General features: G+C 36.0%; 1 protein-coding gene across 2 annotated transcripts in view; it reads left to right on the top strand.

The window, feature by feature from the left end:
* The first annotated feature begins 4,872 nt into the window (after positions 1–4,872).
* The window catches only part of LOC142350260 (coiled-coil domain-containing protein 33-like), a 31,783-nt gene continuing 13,161 nt past the window's right edge, over positions 4,873–23,494 (top strand). For both annotated transcript variants that reach the window (XM_075402038.1, XM_075402039.1), the window contains exons 1-7: positions 4,873–4,987; positions 5,835–6,022; positions 12,595–12,652; positions 13,705–13,895; positions 16,394–16,487; positions 18,657–18,846; positions 22,016–22,131. In XM_075402038.1, coding sequence (XP_075258153.1) covers positions 4,955–4,987; positions 5,835–6,022; positions 12,595–12,652; positions 13,705–13,895; positions 16,394–16,487; positions 18,657–18,846; positions 22,016–22,131 — 870 coding nt within the window. In that variant the 5' untranslated portion in view covers positions 4,873–4,954. The remainder of the gene's footprint in view (positions 4,988–5,834; positions 6,023–12,594; positions 12,653–13,704; positions 13,896–16,393; positions 16,488–18,656; positions 18,847–22,015; positions 22,132–23,494) is intronic.

Here is a 23,494-nt window from a genome sequence, read left to right as displayed (position 1 = left end):
CTCCTGGGACATGAAATTCAATGATCAATTTGAAGAACCCATATAGCCCATCACACACTTCTTTATAGTACACTTCTTTTACATTTATATAAATAATTTTTTCTTTGCTTTCCCGAAAATTCAAAATTTTTTCAACGATTTGCGTCTCACTTTGATCAAAGCATTCTAGCGCCAATTTGACTGCCTCGTGATCAGTGCGTGCTAGTTAAACGTGACATTGTTGGCATTTGGATGTAAACGTTTCCTCGTCATGGAGAATCATTTGAGGTAAATCGGTTTCCATCAATCACATTTATGACAGCATCATCACGATTCTTGGACATTTTTGGCCGCCTTAACATTGACGTCGTGAGCGCTATCATCTATTTGATTTTCTGAGAAAGGCAATCTACTATAATTCTTATTTCGTTTTTACTACAATACTCGACATCGCGATCTTTGACTGAATGTCCTTCGAACATTCATAGCATAAGTGTACCTTTCTCAGCGCTGCTCGCCACTAAATAAAGCTCAGATTGTTGAAAACTGAACAGTCATAAATAATTTTAGTCAGGTAGTAGAATGTTATGGTTTTTATCTGCTTGGTTTCTGTCTCGCTTGAACTTTCGCTAAAGAGCAAGGTTTTAAAAGATCTTTTCCCTCTTTTTGTGTTGCCGTGTCTCTTTTTGGCCTGTTTTCAAATTTTGAAAGCTGAAAACCCTTCTCGCAGGAGATGGATTCTAGCTTAGCTATTTTCCCAACCAAATTAGTTCCCTCAGGTCAACTTCCTATTACACTTTCGTTTGGAGCAACATATCAACTGCCAAGTACAATTTTTCTCAAAATTTTTTCACGAAGGGTCAATTTGATGTTAGCCAGCTCGAGAAAGCTCTCCACAAGAGCATTTTCCTGAAAATCCAGATTTTGCCTAAACAGTTATTAGAGTACTCAAATGACTCTTCATTTCTGAATGTCGAATCAGACTATTATTCACTGCTGCGATATACAAGCAGGACCATTCAGGCAGCTTCATTGAGTTCCTTCAAATGTGGTCGACCGCAAATTTGATAAATAGCTTGAGTGACCAGTGCTTAATCGCGCAACAGCTCTTGAGAAAAGATCATTTCGATCTTCAGCAATTTTGCAAACGACTGCCAGATTTCTTGGTTTCATGATGAATGGTTGTGTTGTCTCTGTTCTATGCTGCGGACGTCCAAGCAAAATTTTTGATTAACATGTATCTGTTTTCTCGGTGCTGCTACTATCTGAGAATCTTTTAATTCTGGAGTTCAATTGAAGAATGAGTTTCAGGGTCAATTGTAAATAGACAAAATACGTCATCATTCTTCAAAGCTCTTCCTTGCACCTTGAGCTCCATTTTTGAAGCTGATGCTGTGTTTATATCAATTTTGTCCGTAATTTCAACACAAGTTTTGTTCGGTCAAGGACAACTTTGTTTCCCTGTGCTTGTTCAATATTAGCTTCTTTTCGGAACTCAATAAGTTTATCTTTGTTTGATTTCAAAACCCGTGTTTCATTGACGTTGTTGCCGAAAGACATTCTGCGCTTTGATTGGTTGTTTGCACGTATTGAGTAACCGATTTTTTGTTAAACAGTTCGTGTTACGCTCGTTTTTTGTTGCTTCCTAATTAGCGTCCCTTTGTTTTTTGCTGTTTGGTGTTCCCTGCGTATCTATGCAGATTTATCAAATCATCACTTTATTTTACCATTCTCTTTATTGAGGTGGTCTTGAAAACAGTTTTACGGCTAGAGTTCCGTTTTGTTTTAACAAAATTAATTAAAAGGTTCCCGTCAAAAAGATAAACACTGTGTTGATAGATAATCATCTTTTTTCACTCTCCCGGGCCAAGGATTTTCCCCAAAAATAACGGGGAAAAGAGTGTAAAGGTTGTACAAAAAATTACACTCCTATTTCTCCGCTTAATTAAGGGTGGAAGTGTGTAATTATAGGAGTGTAATTTTAAAAAACGAAGGTGGTAATGAGGATTGATCCCCCATCTTCCCCCATGTTACTTTCATTGTTTGCCTTAACCAATGCGCCAACTGTCACTAGTACCAGATGTTTCAGTTTGGCTATATTGGCAAACGTGCAAGAGTGTGATTTTTTATCAGTCCTCCCTAGAGTGTAAAAAGGGTGGAGGAAAGTGTAAACACATTGTATTTTTAAAAAAATAACAATACACTCTTACCCTTTTTCCCCTTATAAATAGGATTGGAATACGAATTACACCCTAATCCCTAATTAGAGGCGTGAAACTTCGGCATGGGTCGTGCATTCCAATACTTTATTAATTTTTAAGCTATACAACTGCAATAGATTTTTCTTTAACTAATTGATTCCATTTTCTGCAAATTCCATTCTAGTGACGACTGAAACAACTCCTTAGCGAACAGACAAAACAGCCCCAGACAAAATAGTCTAGCAATGTTGCAAAAACAAAATTTCTTTTTCATCATGGGACCCTGAATCGTACTAAATAAAAATCTCACCACTATGTGCCATATGTAATAACTCGGCGACGAGGGCTCAATCATTTTATGGACGATTTTATTGGCGCGTTCTGTTAACTGTCCTTTGGTTTGAGTTTTAAGCTAGAAAATAGGATGCTGTTTTTCTGTTAGATGCTGTTCAATATAGGATGCTGTTTTGGTGCAGCAAATATTGCTTGGCGGGAAGTTTCGTCCGCCATTGCTGCTCTGCTGTTCAACTTTGAGCAGAATTTTCTCTTTTCAATGTCTGACTAATTTTTGTTAATGAACGTGTTGAGTTCAAATCTTGAAAAATTTAGGTCTATTTTTTGTGGGACTGTTTTGTCTGTTTTTTTGGGACTGCTTTGTCGGCGAAAGTTCTGTCTGGGGTTATTTTGTCCGGACACGGACTCCGTGAACGCCTGACAAGTTTTGAGCCTTTTTTTGCATATCCAAATTTGCTGTGCGTGGGTTTTCAATTTGTTTTTGTGTCCAAATTTCCTTTTGCCTTCATTGAAGACCTATTGCAGATTCGAGTAAAAATCGCTCGTCTTTCAGTTTTTGTAAAATCAATTGCGACTGGGTTTTCTCTCAGATCACAATTTACGGGGTGTTTTTTGTATACCACTACAATCATCTACAGAAACGAATTAAAGTCCTATACTCAGAGATACTTTTATGGTCAAAGATAACCTCTTTTAAAATCATTTTTGTTTTTTCTCACTGCTAGATGTAGAGGAATCAGGGCAAAGTAATATTTAAATTTTTGTTGCCCTTATTTTGAAATTAAAACGCATTAGGAAACATTTCAATGCTCAAGAATAAATTTAATACACATAATGAAGCAAAAGGGAATTTACTTCTTAAGAACACTTAGAGCAGAAGACGCTGTAAAAATTTATTTACATCTCGGAATGATCAATTCTGAATTACTTGTACGTTACAAACAGTTGTCTTTGGCGTTTGATGACTCCTAGGTGTTCTTGTTGTCGTTACAGTTGTGTCAATTGTATTTACTTTTGACTTTTTTGCCATTAGAGCAGCTGATGTGCCTCCAAAGTGGAGATAATGATCAGAAAATGGAATTAATTCGTCAACCTAACACAAGCTCCAACAGAATTGATTCAAACAAATAGCTCAGATAAACTCGACAAATGTTCAGTGGATGTTGATATTCACTGTTCGTTTATTCCAAGATTCGTGACCATTTTAACTATACTCTACCACAGTCACAACAAAAATGAGTTGTGAGTGCAGAGCAAAAAACCTAACGTTAATAATGACTGTTCATCCGTTATTGCGCTTTCTGCAGTTATCTAGTATTTTCAATGTGAGCTTCCAATGTCATTTGTAAGTTTCCTCACAATCATTGAACGACACTCTTCTTTTTGCTGTCAAAGGTTTTCCACTGAACAATCAGACAATGATTTCTTTTTGTGCAAACCTTGCTTGAAAGTATTACTTTCAGCGAAGTGTAGATTGAGAAATATGACCAAAAAGTTATATTTACAACCTTAAACAACTTTTATAACAAGAGTAACAACAGTAACAATAACAATAATAACTACAAAAGCAACAGAACAACAACATCATCGAAATCATTATCATCATTATCATCAACAACAACAAATTAACAACAACAACAGCAGCAGCAGCAACAACTAGAGGATCAAAAGGAAATCATTATCATCGGCAGAACTAAATTTGTACCTATGGAATCAGTTTCTCATTCCGAGAACAACAGCATAAACTTTTTATGGCATTTCAACACGTATTTCTTTGTTGTGAAAACTAAATTGGGAGCAATTTTTGTTTTGAATTATATTAGTCTTGTTGTGAGCGCGCACCACTGCAACAACTTAACATTGCAAATCTCAGCTTCACCTCTCAAAAATGAGTTCTCTTTTCTGTTGGAATTGCTATATTGAAATTGGCTCGTTCAAAAATCCTCCTTTTTATAATAAATTTGCTGAGAAACAAAGGAGCCTCTAGAAGAGGAGGAATTGAAACAAAAGTTTTAAGAGTTTCGTGACTCTCTGCACGATAACTCGTGCAAAACACCGACCGTTCAATTTTTGAAGAGTGCAGGATTAATGATTTTTGTTTTTTGGCTCAGAAAACTCATTGTTTTTTTTTAATCGAAATCTCAACATCATGTTTTAAATTTGCACATAAGATCAGCACAACACGCGGCTGTTGTATCTCTTATCATTCTTGATTTCTAATTTTCCCTTTCACGTTTCGACCCGGGTCGTTTTGAGCGTCTAAACCACAACTGAAAGTTTTCTTTTTACGTTTGATGTAACGTGCCTACGTATTAAATTCACATATGAACTATAAACCACTGTTTGATTTTGCGTAATTTTATTTGAATGCGAGCTGTATGTATTATTTATTCATTTACTTGATTACACGCAGCTTCAGATTTTCTGTTACGCTTTCTTCTTTTTTTATTCTTTATTGATTCTTCATTGTTTTACGTGTAATGGCTGCTGACTACACCAGATCAGATTCACAGGTAACAATGACTTATTTCAACTCTTCTATTCCATATATTGATTTGCAACGGAGTGGGGGGGGGGGGGGGGGTGTTTGGGGTGGAATCTACTGTTCCACCAATAGTTCCAGGGGACTTCGCGGGTGGGACAAAGAGATATAAAGCCTTCTTACTAAAAGCTGAGAAGCAACTCCAACTGAAATTTGTCCGAACAAAATGGTTGATTAACTGATACTTTTAAAAAGAACAGCCCGCGAATCCGCCGGCCGGTGTGATTGTGTTTGAAAAGGGGCCATTTTAGGAGCTTTCTAATTTTAGCAGCTCTCCAAAACCAGAAAAAGTACTTTTTTGAATTTTTTTGCAAGGATTCACCACTTTTGTGTTTTCATATATAAGAAGGTACCATTCTTCAGTGATATTGAAAAAAGAGGTCGTTTATTTGTCCGTAGCCTATACGTCATTGTTGAAATGGCGAGTAAGCTCAATGGTCAACAACGACGATTGAGTTTGTTTCCTTGTTTCCAGGCCGCCTTTTTAAACAAACAATATGAATAAAGAACGTTTCTTTCATTTTTGTTTTCTTGGAATACACTATCATAAATAAGAAACTACCAAAAAACTTAAGAATTGTGTTATCGCCGCTTGAGTATTTTGGCAGAGTAATTGATTGAATGATACCAGGTAGCTCAAGAGTAATTGTTGCCCTTCCGTAAACCATGATGAAAGTGTGGCGCTTTTCAGTTATTCTTCTTCTAAAAATTAATTTTCTTTAAAAAAACATCGCATATTTTTTTGCTGATTAATGGATCTTCTGTTTCAGTCTCATGCAATGTCTAAGCTTGACATTTAATTGATTTAATTTTTATAGCCCTTAAATCAGGACGAACTTCCTCCCGAAGACTCAATGGGCCATGCCCTAGGAGGAGAAGGGGATGCGGGGTTGGTGTTCCGAGTTCCAAAGGGCGACGCACCCACCTCTACTGCGGGACCTATCGGGGCTATTTTTAATGACTATGACGCAATGGAACCCATTGGGGCTCATGACAGGTATCACAGGTATGATTGAGTTTTTTATTGCATTAGCTCTACACGATAATGTTGATGACAATAGAAATGACCGCTTCTAACAGATTTCTAGCCGAAAAAAAAACTGAAAAACTGTAAAAATCCCTAAAATTTTGTAAACAGGTACGATCGTTTTTCAGAACAAAGATGTGTGCATTTTGAAACGGTATTTAAAGAAAAAGATCAAAATCGGTCGCCAATGAAAACGGTCAAGGTAAGTGTTCAATATTAGTATAAATGAAAGGCGGATTACAAATATTCAATAACGCTCGATTACGGTTGAAACAGCTCAAAAAATAATAATAGTTTTCTAATTGTACCGGTCATAAACTCTCATATCCCGGTTTTGATAACTTTTGATTGGCCATCTCAAATGCAAAGTTAGGGGCACAACTTGCTCCATTAATTTTCTGCAGCTTCTACCAATATTATTGCTAACAGCAGCGATAAACAGAAGAAAACAAAAATCAAAAGAAAACTCGGCACCTAACTGAAAATATTCAACTGGCAGCTACGAATTATTTCCACGAACATAGACAATAATAAGTCATAGTTAAGTGGATAAACACGAGTTAGGTCAGCAAAGTTTATGAATCGTATGAAATTTATGACTGTATTTTTTCTGAAACCAGATTATGCGCCATCTAATAAAAAACGATGATAGCAACCTTTATCATTTCATTAAAAGCCCATGAATAGAATCAATTTTCCGTGTTTTCGTCACCTTTTGAAAACTTTAACGCAGCCGGAAGAAATCGGATGGAAACCAAGTTCGAATTCGTTCCATAATTGACCAAAAACAGCAATCACCTTTACAATCTTCACATGCTAAAGTATCACCGGAAGAATCACAGCAAGCCAAAACAGCCAGAGGCGATTTTGCCTTGAGAGATTCTTCCCCAATTCTGAACTCGGCCTTCTCAATGTATAGAGATAGGAGTAAAAGTTCAATGCAGAAACGAAAACTGAGCGATCGCAGCAGTCGTGTGAAATTGCGAAGCTCTTCCGATAATGAGAAAATTGCCGAGAAAAGGGACTGTTTCAATTTCAAAAAGGTTTTAAAAGCTAACGGACTAGTAGTGATAGATGATAAGGTCGAAAAACAACGTTCCCCTTGAACATGCAAAATACCTCCGAGGAGAACTGTTTGTTGATTTAGCCATGGAAAGTCTTTCAAATCTGTTTTTTTTGTCATTTTTCAATTACTCACTCTCAATATATTGGCCAATTGGATTTATTTCTTAAACAAACATATGCTCTTTTTAATACTCTATTTAAAAGGAATGAAAGTAGACAATAAGAAGTCCAATTGAGCTCAATTGAACAAAAGGTTGCCTTCGATTTCAGTAAAATTTTCAATTCTGGTTTTGCTTTGCCTAGAAAAATGCACAGGTAATTGTGTAGCTGCGCTAGAGTCAGGTTATGATTCACTGAAGAAAGATTCCGAATTTTCAATTATTTGAAAAACGGAAAACGTTTAAAAATTAGAAGAAAAATTTGAAGGAAAAACGCAAAAGGCATCGATTGGGGTTGGGGGTGATTTTCGAGATGTACTAATTTTTATTTCCGTTGACGAGCTCAAACATGCTTAGCATACACCCAAAAACAAGACTATTTGACGAAAAATTGAAGAACAACACATTTAAGAACATCGAAATCATAGAGTTTCCTTGCTTGTTCATCTTGTCTCAGTGCAAAATGTTGAAAACAATCTTTTTTTTGTGCTTAAATAACAAGAAGTTTTCGAAATATAACGATATCAAGAAAAGGCGAAAGTTTTTCAATTTCATCTTCTTAAATTTTTTACCTGACCAGTAATCTAAAATTTCTTCTACTCCTGTAGTTTTATTAGAGCAGAACAGATTGCTCGAAATACCAGAGAACATAAAGTTTTTAAAAAGCCGATAAAAATAAAATATTCTTTAAATCTTTTTTTGAAAACAAAATTAATTCTCTAATACTAAAAACTATTGTTTCTTCGGTTACTTCAAAACGGTAATAATCAAGGAAGAAATCAAGAGACCAACAACAAATATAGTATTCATAGAAGAGAAAAAATGATCATTGTAAAACTCATCTCAAAAAATTAAAAGTTATTAAAAGTGGTAAATGCCCTTATTTCTTTTTTGTTGAAAAAAATGACCTTATTATAATAATGTTTGATAGATTTTGTACAGAGTTCAAATATTGAAACGCAAAGTATAGCCAATTTTTGGAGGTTCTGGGGTTAGACAAAACCAGATGACATAGAGGAAATATCGGAAGACAAAGCGCCTGACAGTTCATTCCGGATTTCTTGTTGCTTTATTCTTCCCTCTTCTTGCAGAAAAATGTCTTGTTCCGTTCTAGCTACACTGGCAATAAGAGGAAAGCTTTCAAAGCTCGCTCCAGCAAATTTTTTCTATTTTCTATTTTTTTCATTTTTTAAGGCATTTCATGTTTTTTTAAATATTCACATCATCAATACCATTTCTAAAGGCACACATTTCGAATAACTTCGGATCTAAAGTGCATTTAGTGAAATGATTGAGACTTAGGTATATGTTGTTGATGCGAATATCGAAGTTTATTAAAATAGTGTTTGAGTTCTGGCGTTTTTTTTTGTTAGTTTCTTCCAAAAACCAACTAATATATGGAAAGAAGCAGATGATTCTTCACAGAGTTTTTTTGTGAGACACCACTTGACTTCAAATTTGCCCTGAATACTTTTTCTAACGGTTAATCAACAATTAGCACATTCGTTTTCCATTGTAATATCCATTGATCAAGCAACTTGCTAAAATTCAGAGAGAGTTTTTGTTTTGTAGTACATAGCCATCCGGAGTAAATAAGAAAATTAACCGCTGCTTTCGTTTTTTCCTTTGCTCAGAGCGTTAACTTGAAAAAAATTGCAAAAGGGCTTTCTGCTCTTCTGGGAGTTGAATAAATTTTTTTCAAAAAAGACAAGTCAGCAAATTTTTTGCTGAACCTAGAAGTTAATATTAATAGACGCAAAAAGTATGCAATACAGGTTTGTAGCATAACAGTGAGTAGTAATGAAAGTTCTCTTGAAATTCTTTAGAAGTTTATTACTTTTATTTCAGATTTATAAGGACAATGCCTTAAGGATAACTCGAACGAGAGCAAATAAATTTTTCCAGCAAGCTCGCATAGTAATCCTGAATTTTTCTGCTATGCACAGACTGCCACGAGCCGTCAGCCGTCATTTTCTGTTTCGGATGAACGTTCTTAAGTTTTAGGTTTCTTTAGTTTTCTTGTTATTTCTTTTTTTGCCACCTTTTGTGAATACTTCGTGAAACTTGAGAGCAATTGATACCTAATTAATAACAGATCTTAGGATTTTCAACAGCAATTAGACTACGAAGTAACGGTTTTATGACTCGAATTAGGGCGACAAACAGTATCGACCAAATGTGAAATTAAGTTCTGGGAGCGTACTCCCAGGAGATGAAGTTTGATTCACATTTCTACCGTTTTTCTTTGCTTACTTCAAACAGCGAATAACCCTGTCTCAAAAGAAATTGAGAGACCAATAGCAAAAATAGGGTTTATAGTGGAGAAAAAATTTTCATTTTCACATTGATCACGAAAATTCTAAAGGCAATTACAAAACGGTAAAGTCCCCCATTTTTTTTGTCAGACATAATGACATTATAATATTAATGTTTGATAGATTTTTTTACAAGAGTTCATAGTTGTTAAAACGGAAAATCTAACCATATAAGGTTTCGAACTCTGGAATTAGACAGAAACAGATGACATAATGGAAACATTGGAAGACGGAGAATGGAAAATCACAATTTCTTTGACTAACAAAGCGTCTGACTATTCGTTCCCGATTTCCTAATTGTGTTTAGCCTTCACATTCTCTACAATTAATGTCTTTTTCAGTTGGACCTACACTGGCAATAAGATTAAAACTTTCAAAGCTCGCTTCCGCATTTTTTTTCTATTTTCTTTTTGGTATTTTTTTTTAATATTTAGATAGTCACTACCATTTCTAAACGCACACATTCCAAATAACTTAGGATCTAAAATGCATTTACTGAAAAGATTGATACTTAGGTATATGTGGTTGATGCGAATATCGAAGTTTATGAAAATAGTGTTTGAATTCTGGCGTTTTTTCTTGTTGAATTTCTTCCAAAAACCAACTAATATATGGAAAGAAGCAGATGATTCTTCACAGAATTTTTTTTGTGAGACACCACTTGACTTCAATTGACCCTCAATGCTTGTTTGCAACAAACTGAGCAACTTTTTCTAACGCCTAATCAAATAATAGCATATTTGTTTTCCGATGTAAAATCTATTATATCCACCGATAATTCAGACAGAGTTTTTGATTTGTGGTACATAGCCGTTAAATAATTCAGAAAAGTGACTGAAATTTTCTGTTTGTCCATAGTATTCGATCTTTGGTCTGCTCAGAGTGTTAATTTAAGGAAAATAACTAACTGACTAACTGGTTGTTTCCTCTTCTGGGATTTCAAATAAAATTTTTCAAAAACTCACAAAAATCGTTGCTAAACCTAGAAATTAAGTTCAATAGACGCAACTAAGATGCGTTACATGCTTAAAGCAAATTAGATTCTTTTGGGTCCTTCATTTCAACCATAGGACTTTTTCTATCTAAATTAGCTGTATTTTGATTTCCCAGTGAAATTTTTCATTGAAGATTTTCTGAAGTCAGCGAGTCTGAAGTTAATGATTGTAATACGCTCAGTAAAATAAAGTTGTTGACTTCAGATCTTTCCAAATACGTCTTGCTTAATCTGTTGAAGTTCAAATGCTCTTCTTGTTTTTTTTCGTATAATCGATAGATGTTATCAGATTATGAGCTTTTGAACTGGTTCAGTTTGGGCTATAAGTTATGATCAAAACCAGTTTTTGTTTCTAATGAAGTAATAAGTAGTATTGATTGTTCCCCTAAAAATCTTTTATGTTACTAGTTTTTTCACTGAATTATAAAGGTAATGCTTCTAGTCGCTTTAGGATAATCCGAAGGAGGAACTTACTCTATGAGAGCAAATAAAATTTTTTCCAGAATGCTAGCCAAGTATGCCGGAACTTTCTCTGCTATGCACAGACTCGCATGAGCCGTCATTTTCTGTTCTGGGTAAATGTTCTTAAGTTTTTGTTTTCTTAAGTTTTCTTATTATTTCTTTTTTGTCACCTTTTGTAAATACTTCGTGAAACCTCAGATCAATTGATCTCTAACATATCTTAAAGTTACCACGAATATTTAGACTATGGAGTAACGGTCTTATGACCCGAATTAGGGTGACAAGAAGTATCGACAAAAAGTGTGAAATTAAAGTCTGAGAGGGTACTCACATAGGCCATTAAACTAGCACCTTTCCCTGGGTAGCATGCCACTCAGCGGTCAATATAGATGATTGGGAGTGAAACAGTTCCTTGATGTATGGCAGAACTCCCCTCGCACCCGCCAGTGGGTTTGTGAGGGAAGTCAGTAGCGCATTGCTGAACGCGACAAAACAAAGAAGATCTCTCAGCTTCCTAAATGTTATCCCTCAAGAGTAAGGAAGTCTGATGAATCTAGTGATCATACTATATCATGATTTTTGAACTGATGAAGTGCATCACATCTCAATTTCCTTAATCCGAAGACACACTTCATAAGCTTTGAGTTTCTACCCCGGACTGAGGACACATTTATCTTCAGCGCTGAATCATAGTAACTTTTATTTCGTAATTTAATCGGCCAAGTATCATGATCATGTCAAAAATTGGAATGATCAGATTAAAAAATCAGGACAACTTAGTTATTCTGAATTGGCTCTGAATTGCATGCCAAAATCATACTGTGCCAAAACTGCTCAAAAAAATATCAGCCTGAAATCTGCTCAGAAAAACTGCTCAGAAAAAATATCAACTCTGTAAGTTTGTAATTACAACAGGGGAAACTGCATGATTCATTATCATTACCTATTTACAGCACGTTTTATCGATCCGTTGAATCTGACCAGTTCGCATCTATAGTTGATGAACGAAGTTCAAAGATTCGCCCTCTGTGTAGTAATGCGTGTTTTGCGTTCATTGCGATCCTGGTCCACACAACCTAATAATATAAGCGGAAGCTCAATTACATCTGGTCATATCTAATGAGATTGGGGGGGGGGGGGGGGCAGTTGCTTACACTTAAATGAATCAGGATCTATTCTGTTTTGACACCCCCCCCCCCCCCCCCCCCTCCCAGCTCAGTGAGCTTATCCCCCCCCCCCCCAGGCGCACGAGCTATTTTTTTACATAGTAACGTGCTATATAACAACATACAATTATAGGTTGTTAGGTTGTTATAAAGCACGTTACTATGTAAAAAAATAGCTCGTGCGCCTTGGGGGGGGGGGCGTAAAAGATCTATGCCCACTAAGCTGGGGGGGGGGGTCAAAACAGAACTGGGGGTGTAATTTGCAACTGTGGGGCGTAGAAAACACTGGTGGGACTATAATGGACTTGATCTTGTAATCTCATGGTGAGGTGTTTTCATTCGATGATTTGGACTGATTTTTATCTTGATTTTTAATTTAATGAATGTTTAGGCCTAGTGCAGGAGAATTCGACGACAGAGCAATGCGCATCATTGACCTTCAAATGCAGGTGAGATAGGACACGTTTCTTGAGGCGGCAGGTTTCAAACTCGTTCTTTTCGCTTTCTCCAATTTGGGTCTAGCATTGAAGGGAATTTACAGATGGGACCAATGTGCTAATCGATTTTTAGTTTTCTTCTCTTATAATCACAATGCTACATTTCGAACATTTCGAAGCTTTCATTAAAATTGATTTCCCAAAGTGTCTGTTGTTTGTAAAGAATTTCGGGCATGAGATCCTGTTGTAGTTGGAGTTTTTCAAGCAAATTAGAATCATTAAAGACACACACGTGCAAGTTTTAAAATTCAGAAAATCTGCAGTGCCAGAAATGCTAGAAGTTCCGGTATACACAGTCGAAAGTTGACTTCCATAAACTTGCGACATACTCAAACTTGCAATTTGGTTGTTTTAAGTTAAGGTTACGTGACACTGCTTGAAGCCACTGAGAACTTCTGGCGTTTATCAAAAACCGTGAATCGGATTTCTTCTCTGTCAGAATATCGAGGTGAGTTCTGCAAACTTTAACCTTGCTAAAACGCGAAACGTGAACGTTGTAGGAAGACGAAAATTAATGGAAGTCAACTTAAAACACTCACGTGCACATTTTAAAATGCCGAAAGTCTGCAGTGCCAGAAGTCAAAATGCCAGAAGTCGCTACTTAGCCAGAAGTTGAATTCCGTTGACTTTCGTCCTTTTAAAACGTGCGCGTTTTGTGTTTTAAGCATGGTTAAGTGACTTTGCAGAAGTCACTTCAAAATTCTGACTTATTTTCTCGAACAGCTTCGCGGTTCTCGATGAACGCCAGAAGTTCTCGGTGACTTCAAGCAGAGTCACTTAACCATTACTTCCCAGCTTTTTAGAAACTTCTGAGATTTTGACTTCTTGCGCTGCAGATTTTCGGCATTTTGAAAGGTGCACGTGAGTTTTTTCAGCAGGATTGTGTGACTCTGCTAACATCTCGATAAACGCCAGAATCTCTCTGTTGTTGCAAGCACAGTCAATCGTTGGATGGTCGTTAATTACGATTATCGTTTTAGTTTCTCATGCATGTTTTTTGTTAGGATTTAGAGAACTACCGGCGTGCAGTGAAGAAAATGAGCGAAGACATTCTGACGTTACGTGATCAAGTGTCAAAAACCGAGGCCACAAACAGTCAGTTAAGACGACAGATCATGATGGGAGAAGAGTCTTCAAAAGCACTCCTAAATGTCGCAGAATTGGAGGGCATTTCAAAAGCAGACCTAATTGATAGGTATTTTCTTGAAACCCGGGCCGAGGTTTTTCCTCAAAAATAACGGGAAAAGAGTGTAAAGAGTGAAAAAAATACACCCCTATTTCGCTTAATTAAGGTTGGAAAAAGATAAATTTAGGAGTGTAATTTTAAAAATTATGAGTGGAAGATGGTAGTGAGGATTGATCCCCCTATCTTTGCTCTGTTAAACAAGATCAGTTAACATTGAGCATTACTCATTGCTCCAACTGATACTAATTATATTGGTATCAAATTGGTTATAATGGTAGTTGTGTAAGAGTGTATTTTTTAAAATCAATTCACTCTAACTTGCACTCTTTGCAAAGAGTGCAAAAAGAGTGGAGAAAAGAGTGTTAATACAGTGTATTTTTTAAATTACACTATTTCACTCTTTTCCTCGATAAATAGGAGTGGAATACGCATCACGCCCTAATCCCCGATAAATAGGGGTGAATTTAGGGCGAAACCTCGGCCCGGGAAGCGACTGCCGTTTCAAACTTGGAACCAAGATTCTTGTTCAGCTCTGAATAATTGTAGTGTCGACAGCTGATTCTAATCTCTACTTCATAATGATCAATAAGTATTTGAGAAAAAAAAATGAGTGAAAAATGAAAACAGAGAGAAAGTGAGTCTCGAACCTTCAACCTCCATGAAAATATGACAGAAACGAAAACCTGAGTTTTACCTAAATGTATTGAAATCCCTTGGTGTACCCTTGGTGTACCTTAAAGTACCAGTAGCTGATTAAAACAACAATGTGCACAATATCATATCCTGACGTTTTCGAAGTTCGGTATAATAATTAAATCGTAATTTAACGTAATTAATGTCAAAACTCACCGAATCAGGATTTTGGCTAATTGAAACAATTTTTCCGAAAATATCTACAAAAGATTGATTTGCTAGAACAATCATTTGTGAAGTGATGCGAGCTTTCGCACTGTACACCCTATTCTTATTAATCTCTTTGATTTATATATTGATCAATCAGAATAGAACACGTTCATATTGCATTCTGGAAGCATTGAGCTACGTTACGCAGTAATTTTTATTTAAATATAACCCAAATTCAGCACAAATTCAAGTTCAGTCTTTATGCCCCGCAACATAATCACCTTACTCTTTCTCCCTATTATCCAGCCAACGAACCACTCATTTAGCAACATTTATCGGGACCACTACATGCACTTTGAAAATCTAACCGGCGAAATTACCAAAAGTCAGCACTTTCACCGCTAAATTGTGTAAATTCACAGCATTCACTTCATTCACCTTTTATCTCATATATTTTGAGCACTTTTTTCCGAACGATGAATTTTTGTAATGTCACTGCAAAAATGTAGAGATGAAATTTGATGAATTAGCCGCATTTACCTCTAAATTATGCAATTTCACCGCAGCGCATATCTTACATAATTTTGCCAAATTCATCGTCAGATAGCAAACTCACAGTTAAAATTGCCCTGGCCGAGGGGTCAGCAGCTGTATGTGGATGTTTTTGAAAGAAATCCGCTGAATGTGCGGAAATTATGTAAGATTTGCGTTGATTTCGCTGAAAATTGAAAAGTAAGTGCTGAATCCGCTGAAATAAAAAATTTCAACACACTTCAGCACATTTCTTATATTAGGAAAACATTTGATCGAACACCTTTTTTCCATGTTTCCAGCAATTGTGAAAAATTCAAATTCAGTGGATTCAGCGCCTTTCTTACATAAGTTCAAAACACTTCTCTTGAAAAAAATCAGCAGCTTCTCAGCACCTGTCTTACATATTTTCAGCACTTGTGAAATTTTCAAATTCACGGACTAAGCGCCTTTTCTTACATAATTTTACGTGCAATTTCATTGCTCACAGCCCTTCTTCTATTGCATTTTTGTATAGTAATCAAAATCTGCGTTGTTTTGTTTTAATGATAGTTCATATTTTAAAAAAAAACAGAAAAGCTGAAAAACGTCACGCTTTCGTCTTATCTAAGGGAAGGAAGACATTTATACTTAAGCTACGTGATTCCATTCAATGAAGTGTTTTGGCTTTACACTCTGGCTGCGATAACTGCTTTATCTTAAGAGTTGTCAAAATTTTTAAGTCTTTTGGCAGATTTCCAACTGTTTTTAAGTTGGACTGCTCTAGTGCAATGCTGTTTAGTCTTGCTCCGGTGCTGCTCATTGTAATGTAAGAATGCGCTGACAGCCGCTGAAAAAAATGTTTTTCAGCTCATAAATCTTTCATAATTATCCGCTTAATGCGCTGAAAAGTGCTGAAATTATGTAAGAAAGATGCTGAGAATTTAACAGGTTAAGCGGATTATTATGTAAGATTTATCCACAGAAAAAATTTTTTCTGCGGTTGTCAGCGCATTTTTACAAAAATTGTGACATAATCCTCGACCCGGGTCGCAATTTTTAGCGGTAAATCATGAAAAGTCTTCGACCCGGGTTGACATTACATATTTATTGTCTGTTCGAATGATCGACAGCATTTTTATTGCTATTTTTAGGTACATTGCCCTGAGACGGAAGCTGGCAGAAGTGAGTAATGAGGTGAAAGTGTACAAGGACAAAGTGCAAATACTACAGAACCAGGTCATCAAGGTCAGTCATACAAACCTACCGAACTGTTTCATCAATTTCTCAAAAGCAATTTTTTTTCAGATTTAAAATATGAAAAACTATTCTCGAGGAATTGATGGTCTTTTCTTGAACCTAAATGAAGTTGACACTGAATCATTCAAATTTTAATTAAGCACCTTTACCCTCATTACGTCACCAATCCTACAAATTCAGCGGAGTCCGCGTCTGTGGACAACAGTGACGACAATTTGTCACCTATTCTAGCGTAGGCGAAATTTTGAGTAAGAGTGACAAGAAAATTTCGGACAATATTTACAAAAATCCGTCCCTAATCTCGTAAAACTCACGTTTTTCTATCATAAATGCCCGCAATTTTTGAGCAGAGGTACCGTCATCACTTCACTTTAACCATTAATTTTTATTGAAAATCTTTACGGAATAATATTAGAATTACATCTCACTTCATTTTGATAAGAAGAACTAATTATATCCCACTTTTTCTCCTTTAATCAGTTTCAGAAGCCTTGACGGATTAAACGAATAACTATCCCTCGATTTAAGTTCAACTCACTTTAAGCTAAGTTTTGTACTCTTAATTTATGTTCAAAAATTGACGAATTAAAATTATAATTGCCCATCACTGCATTTTGATAAAAAAGAAATAATTATATCCCCCTTGGTTTCCTATAATCAATTTTAAAGCCTTGCTTGGAAAATAGTTACCTTAGCGCGGATGTTAGTGACCCAAATATGACACCAGTGACAGAAATCTGTCCGCCTTTGTCGCGTGACATCAAATTTCGCAATTGCAGACAATGGCAAATATTCCCAATTTCAAATAAACTATCAGCGTATTACATCACTGTCATTGTTGTCCGCGAAAGCCTATAACACTTCATCCTAAAACATGGTTGAGCGGACAACGTTGACATCAGCAAGCCAAATTTCGTGCTCAAAATGTAGGATTGGCGACATAATACTACCCTTCCCAACCTCTAAGAAGAATTTTCGCTATCGTTCAGAAACCAATTGGTAGGTAATAAAAATTGGCATCCAATCAAACGCATGTTTGAACAGTAACCAATTGCGCGTCAGGCGTCAGACCAAATTGGAATGTCTCTTAGGCTTCCTACGTAAACAAAACTGTTCTCTTATTGATACCAAAGGTTCTTCTTAGAGGACGCGAGGATAAAGGATAGAAGTGCTTGATTTGAAAAAAAATATATATTCAAACATTGATTTTTGTGGACACGGTAAGATGTTACAAAAGGAAACAAACAACGAAGATCTCTACTCGGAAATAGAGGAATCTTTCTGCGTGGCTAATTTTTATTCTGTCAGATCAAATCGGAAAACTACACATGCTTCCTGGAACAACAAGAATTGTACCATATGATCATTCTCGGAAAGTAGATTGCAACCTTAGTGTTTCCGCTTTATTTCTAAAATTTTCAACTTTATAATAAACAAATAATTTTTTGAAAGATAGCAAAAGTTCTTTTCAGAGATCGGGACGGGTAGGATAAAGGCGCCTAATTGCAATTTGTAGGATTCAGTTTCAAGCTCGTTCAGATTCAAGAAAAGACCATCAACTCCTCGAGAACAGTTGCATGGCTGGCGTCAAACATACTATCCGTTGTTTATGGTGAAAGAAGATCGACGCTGTCCTAAATTGTATGGAGCATCCTCAATTGAATTGAGTTTCAAAAAACAAAATACGCGAAGAAAAAAGTTCAAAGAGTTGCAAATATGATGGGTCTTTTCCGTATGCCCCCTCCCCCACCCCCCGTACGTTATGCATCCCCAGTTGCAGAGCACCTGCCATTAAGTAGTCAAATTATGATGTAAAAATGTGGTGAGTGCAAACAATATGCATTGACTAAGCTGGGGGCATAAACGGAAAGTTGCTCAATCCTTTCAACTATATTTTTTGTATAAAGCTCCGTATTTGATATGCCACCATATCTTTGAGGTCAAATATGATTTTCCTGATGTTTTGCCTTATTGCTTATTGCTGGCAAATCCTATTGGGTGCATTCTTTTTGCAACCCCCAAGCGCACTTGAAATTTGATTAAAATAACACCAAAACAGCACGTTAATTTAAATAATTTTGTAGGTTTGGATAAAAGATACGAATTTTCTTAGTTCATTTGTACCCGAATGAGCATAGCAGAAGCTTCAATTTTTAGAAAAACGACAAAGAGAAGTCGTTCATGCAACTTCAGCAAGCACATACAGCTCAACAGGCTCTGCTGATAAAGTATCAAGACAAGAGTGCCAAATTTGCACATTTAGAGGAGACTGTCAAGGCTCAGGAGAAGGTTATTGCCAAAATGGAGAAGCTAATGCAACAGAAGGGAAAGACACTCAAAGACGCAGGTTAGAATAACCAACCGCACCTAACTCCAAGTGCGTTCCAGTACTGGGCCAGTATAAATGCAATTCTTCATCATTACTGAATCATAGACTGATTCATGTCACTTTTTTCACTTGTCAGACTTGAGTTCAGTCTGATTTTACAATGGTCAGACTTGGGCCAAGTGTAAAATTAAAATTTTGTACGTGGATTGAACCCACGATCTCTCGCCCCAGAGACATTTGTCCTCCTTTCTGCGCCACGATGACTGTTAAATTATTTACTACTGCGCCGTTAATATACGCTTGAAAGAAGCGAATTTCAAGCGAGAAAGCGAGCAAAATATATTACACGGGAGACTTGCATTTACAGTTGCACAGTACTGATTTACACTTGGAGTTCGGTACGGGTACTGCAAGTATTGCAGACACCCGCTCTTAATGCACTGAACTCGTTTGTGTCGTAGTAAAATTTCTGTGCTCAAATTTGTGTCGTAATAAAGGTACCTGTACCACGAGAGACAAATCGGAATTATGCTTCTTGAACGATATTGGGTACTATGTTTTTGGGGGAATTTGTTAGGATTCAAGCATAAAAACTCCGCGAGTAATGTCTCCGCGCTTTCAGGAAAAGATCTTTTATCAGAGAAAAGTGATGAAAAAGAAAAATGGATATACTCAAAATGGGCCAACCGGAAGTTGGTGGCAGAGCAAATCAGCGCTGATTCAGTTCAGAGAAATTGTTTGTTAGGATGGCCAGTACTCTGTTCATGTCACAATGGAATCAAGATTCTTGTTCAGCTCCGAATAATTGTAGTGTCAGCATCTGATTCTAATCTCAACTTCATAATGATCAATAAGTGTTCGAGAAAAAAAACATTCGAGTAACATTTAAGTTAAACTGGTTTTGCGATAGTTGATTACAGACCAGCTAATGTATAAATGGCGTGTATGTATCAGCAGTTATAAGCTACAGATGTATGACATTATTCTTCTGAGACCTAATTTTGGGGTATACGTTTTAAGATTATAATTTCAGACTATACAGAACAATTTTAGTCTGGACGAGCTCTATGACCGCAAAATAATCATAATGAAAAAAATTGATAATGAATAACAAAACTTACAATATTCTGGTGATCAATTTTTCAGAACTGAATTAAGTTTTTACTCCTGAAAAATGCTGGTTCAGTGCAGAAACGCTCTGAGACTCAAGTCCGGGCACTGAAGAATTTTTCCTCGGTACGATCTTTTGGTAGTTTGAGATATTTTTGCCGTAGGAGCTCTGAATAATGCCAAACTATTTTGATCTCTGGTAACTAAGAGGCCAACCCGTCAACTGTTTTATGAAAAAAACCTTTCAATGATTGAAGATTTTCGAAAAAAAATTTCAAATATTGACTTTTTTTTTGCAAACTTTTCAAACAAATTTTGAACTGTGATGTGAACAGTATCCACAGTTAGATAGAAAGATTCAGAAAAATGGTAGCTTAGTTGGACCACAGAATGTTGAAAAAGTATATGAAAAATGGATTACAGCGGGAGTATCAGCTGTATTTTGAATGGCACGCATCTAAACTTTTAAATCCCTAGCATGAGATTAAATTTCAAGCGAACTAAGATCACCAATTGAGGGAAAATTCAATTTGTTACCTAGGTACTGGAGATGAGCAATATTTCTGTAGTATAGTAAATTTAATAAAAGGAAGCGATTGGAAGAAATTTTATTATTTATTATGAGAAAAAGACAGAAGTGCAATATCAGAGATTGTCTTTTTCATTCTTTAAAAGCTCTGAGACAGTTCAAATCTCATATCTCAGTTCACACGGAGAATATCGTGGTTTTTGAGGAAGAACATTGAAAAAAATTGTTAGTCTCGTGCATATATCTTCTGTACCAATACGGTGACTGCCATTTTTTCTCTCACTCTAAGAGTGCATTTTTGAACTACATTATCAATGAGAAAAAATTTCGTCCTCCTAACCGTTGAGTTAGTAAGATATTTGTAAAAAAATTAAAAATAGACAGTTCGGCAAGATATTGATAAAATGCGGAATAAAATTGGGTAGTTTTTTCACAAGAATTTTTGTTCTATTCGACTGATTGATCAGAAACTTCAACCATGCTTTAGGATTCAGCTTTTTGGAAAAATTTAACTCCCGGGTCGAGGGGTCAGCAGCTGTAAGTGGATATTTTTGTAAGAAATCCGTTGAATGTGCTGAAATTATGTAAGATTTGTGCTGATTGCGCTGAAAATTGAGAATTTGGTGGTGAATCCGCCGAAAAAAAATATTTCAGCACCTTTCAGCGTATTTCTTGCACAAAATCAGCAGATGATTAAGCACCTTTATTACATATTTTCAGCACTTATGAAAAGGATTCAGCGGATTCAGCGCTTTTCTTACATAATTTCAACACTTCTCTTGCAAGATTTCAGCGCCTTCTCAGCACCTTTCTTCCATATTTTCAGCACTTGTGAAAAACTAAAATTCAGCGAATTCAGAACCTTTCTTGCATAATTTTACGTGCAATTTTTTTGCTCACTATTGCTTATAACGTAGTCTGCATGTAGACTCTTTAACTTTTTGCACTTCTGAAGAGCCACTAATCAGTCAAAAATCTGCGTGTTTTTTTAAAAATGAAAATTCTTTTTTTTTACATACCAACTGAAACGCGTCACTCTTTCATCATATCTAACGGAATGAAGATAATTATACTATTATACTTACGCTACCTGATTTCATTCAATCAAGTGATTTGGTCTTATACTGAATCAAATTAAGTACTGATTGTGTAAGAAAAGTATTGGAAATTATGTAAGAAAGGCGCTGACAGTCGCTGAAAAAAATATTTTTCAGCGGATTAATCTTACATAATTATCCGCTTAAAGTTCTGAAAAATTATGTAAGAAAGGTGCTGAAAATTCAGCAGATTAAGCGGATTATTATGTAAGATTTATCCGCTGAAAAATATTTTTTTCAGCGGTTGTCAGCGCATTTCTTTCATAAATTTTGACGAATTCCTCGACCCGGGCTTGCAAACTTTTGGGTGCAGTTTAAACGGAATCGGCTCCTGGGAATCTTTGGAGGGCTGAACTTTAATATTTAGCATGCATGAAAACTATTTTAGTATGTTTCATGTTTAATAATGTTTGATTGAGTAATATGCTTCATCTACATTATGATTGGTCAGATGAACAGAGACAGAAGATAGAAGAGGCTTTGAAGAGTGAGAATGACAGACTGAGAGGGGAGTTGAGACAGGAGAGGGAGACCAGACACCTCATGGAGGAGAAAGAGGCAGAAAGAGTTAGTTTACAAATCAAACAATAATCTGCGTTTGCACATAATATTTCAACCCGGGTCGAGGTTTGGTGGTGAATTTTTACAAATCAAACAATAATCTGCGTTTGCACATAATATTTCAACCCGGGTCGAGGTTTGGTGGTGAATTTTTGTAAGAAATGCGGTGAAAAAAAATTTCACCGCGTATTTCTTACATCTTTTTGCGGTGAATGCGGTGAATCGCGGTGAATTATTTTTTTTTCACCGCGTTCTCGGTGGCGGTGAATTATTCTTTTTCACCGCTTGATGCGATTAATTATTTTTTTTCACCGCATCTAGCGTGGTTTATTTAAACATTTCCCTCCACAAACCTCCCAAGGATTGACTGTCATACATAATTTCTGGTAACAATTCAAGGACATATACGATTCCTAGTATTCATACTAGGTCATATTTGATTTAAATGTTCTTTCAGTAGCCATAAAAAGATCATATATTTTTTCTGGCTATCATAAGAGAAACACACCGACAAACGTCGGATGAATTGCTATCGAGAGACAGACGGGGGCATAAAGAACTTGCCCAATGGGATTCACACCCTACCCTCCAGATTGGCATCCCGACATCTTAAATACTAAGCTACAAAGTATTTCATTTGCTTTCGCTTATAATCCCTTTAAAAATGAACCAGATCGAAAACAGCTTAGATCACACAAAATTGATACACTCGTTTCCAATAGCTGCTTCGAACTTCGTTCGAGAGCAATTAATCATACTAAAATGTTTGGGAGTCAGTGTTGTCTATTTTTTTCATTTTTGTAAGACAGTACGAAAATTTACTATTAGTCAAGCGAAGTCAAATATGAAATATAAAACATTGAATGCCTTTCTAAAACCTGTATATTGTAGTCAGAGGCTGATTTAATTGTTTTTTTCGCGCATATAATCCATATATTCTAGGTTTTTGATTCAAAAAACATTTCTTCTGCGCTTGTCTAAAAAAATTTATTATATTTTGTTTTAATAGAAATTCCATCAGAATTCCATCTAATATCTAATCCTGTAAAACGCTTACACAACACCAAGTTCTTACAAATTGCTTCAGTGGTTTTTTGTGAGGCGTAAAAAACTGACTCTTTAAAAACTGCTTCAGAAAAATGGAGGAAAAAAAATATGATTTACTGTTCATCATACTAGGATCAGATATGATTTTCAGGTAACCATACGAGGACATAAATGGATTCCTACTAATCATACAAGGTTTATGTATGTTTTTCTCGGTTTCGTTCTATTAAAAACATTATGATCTGTATGATATCATACGCTATGGTACCAAAAATACACGTACAGCATGATTTTGTTTTTAAAGCATGATTCGTGCTTTATA

The sequence above is a fragment of the Convolutriloba macropyga genome, chromosome 12, assembly GCF_964194025.1.
Source record: "Convolutriloba macropyga chromosome 12, txConMacr16.3, whole genome shotgun sequence".
In the NCBI taxonomy this organism is placed as follows: Eukaryota; Metazoa; Xenacoelomorpha; order Acoela; family Convolutidae; genus Convolutriloba; species Convolutriloba macropyga.
Note: the sequence above shows the minus strand (reverse complement) of the source record. Positions and strands in the feature narration are given on the sequence as shown.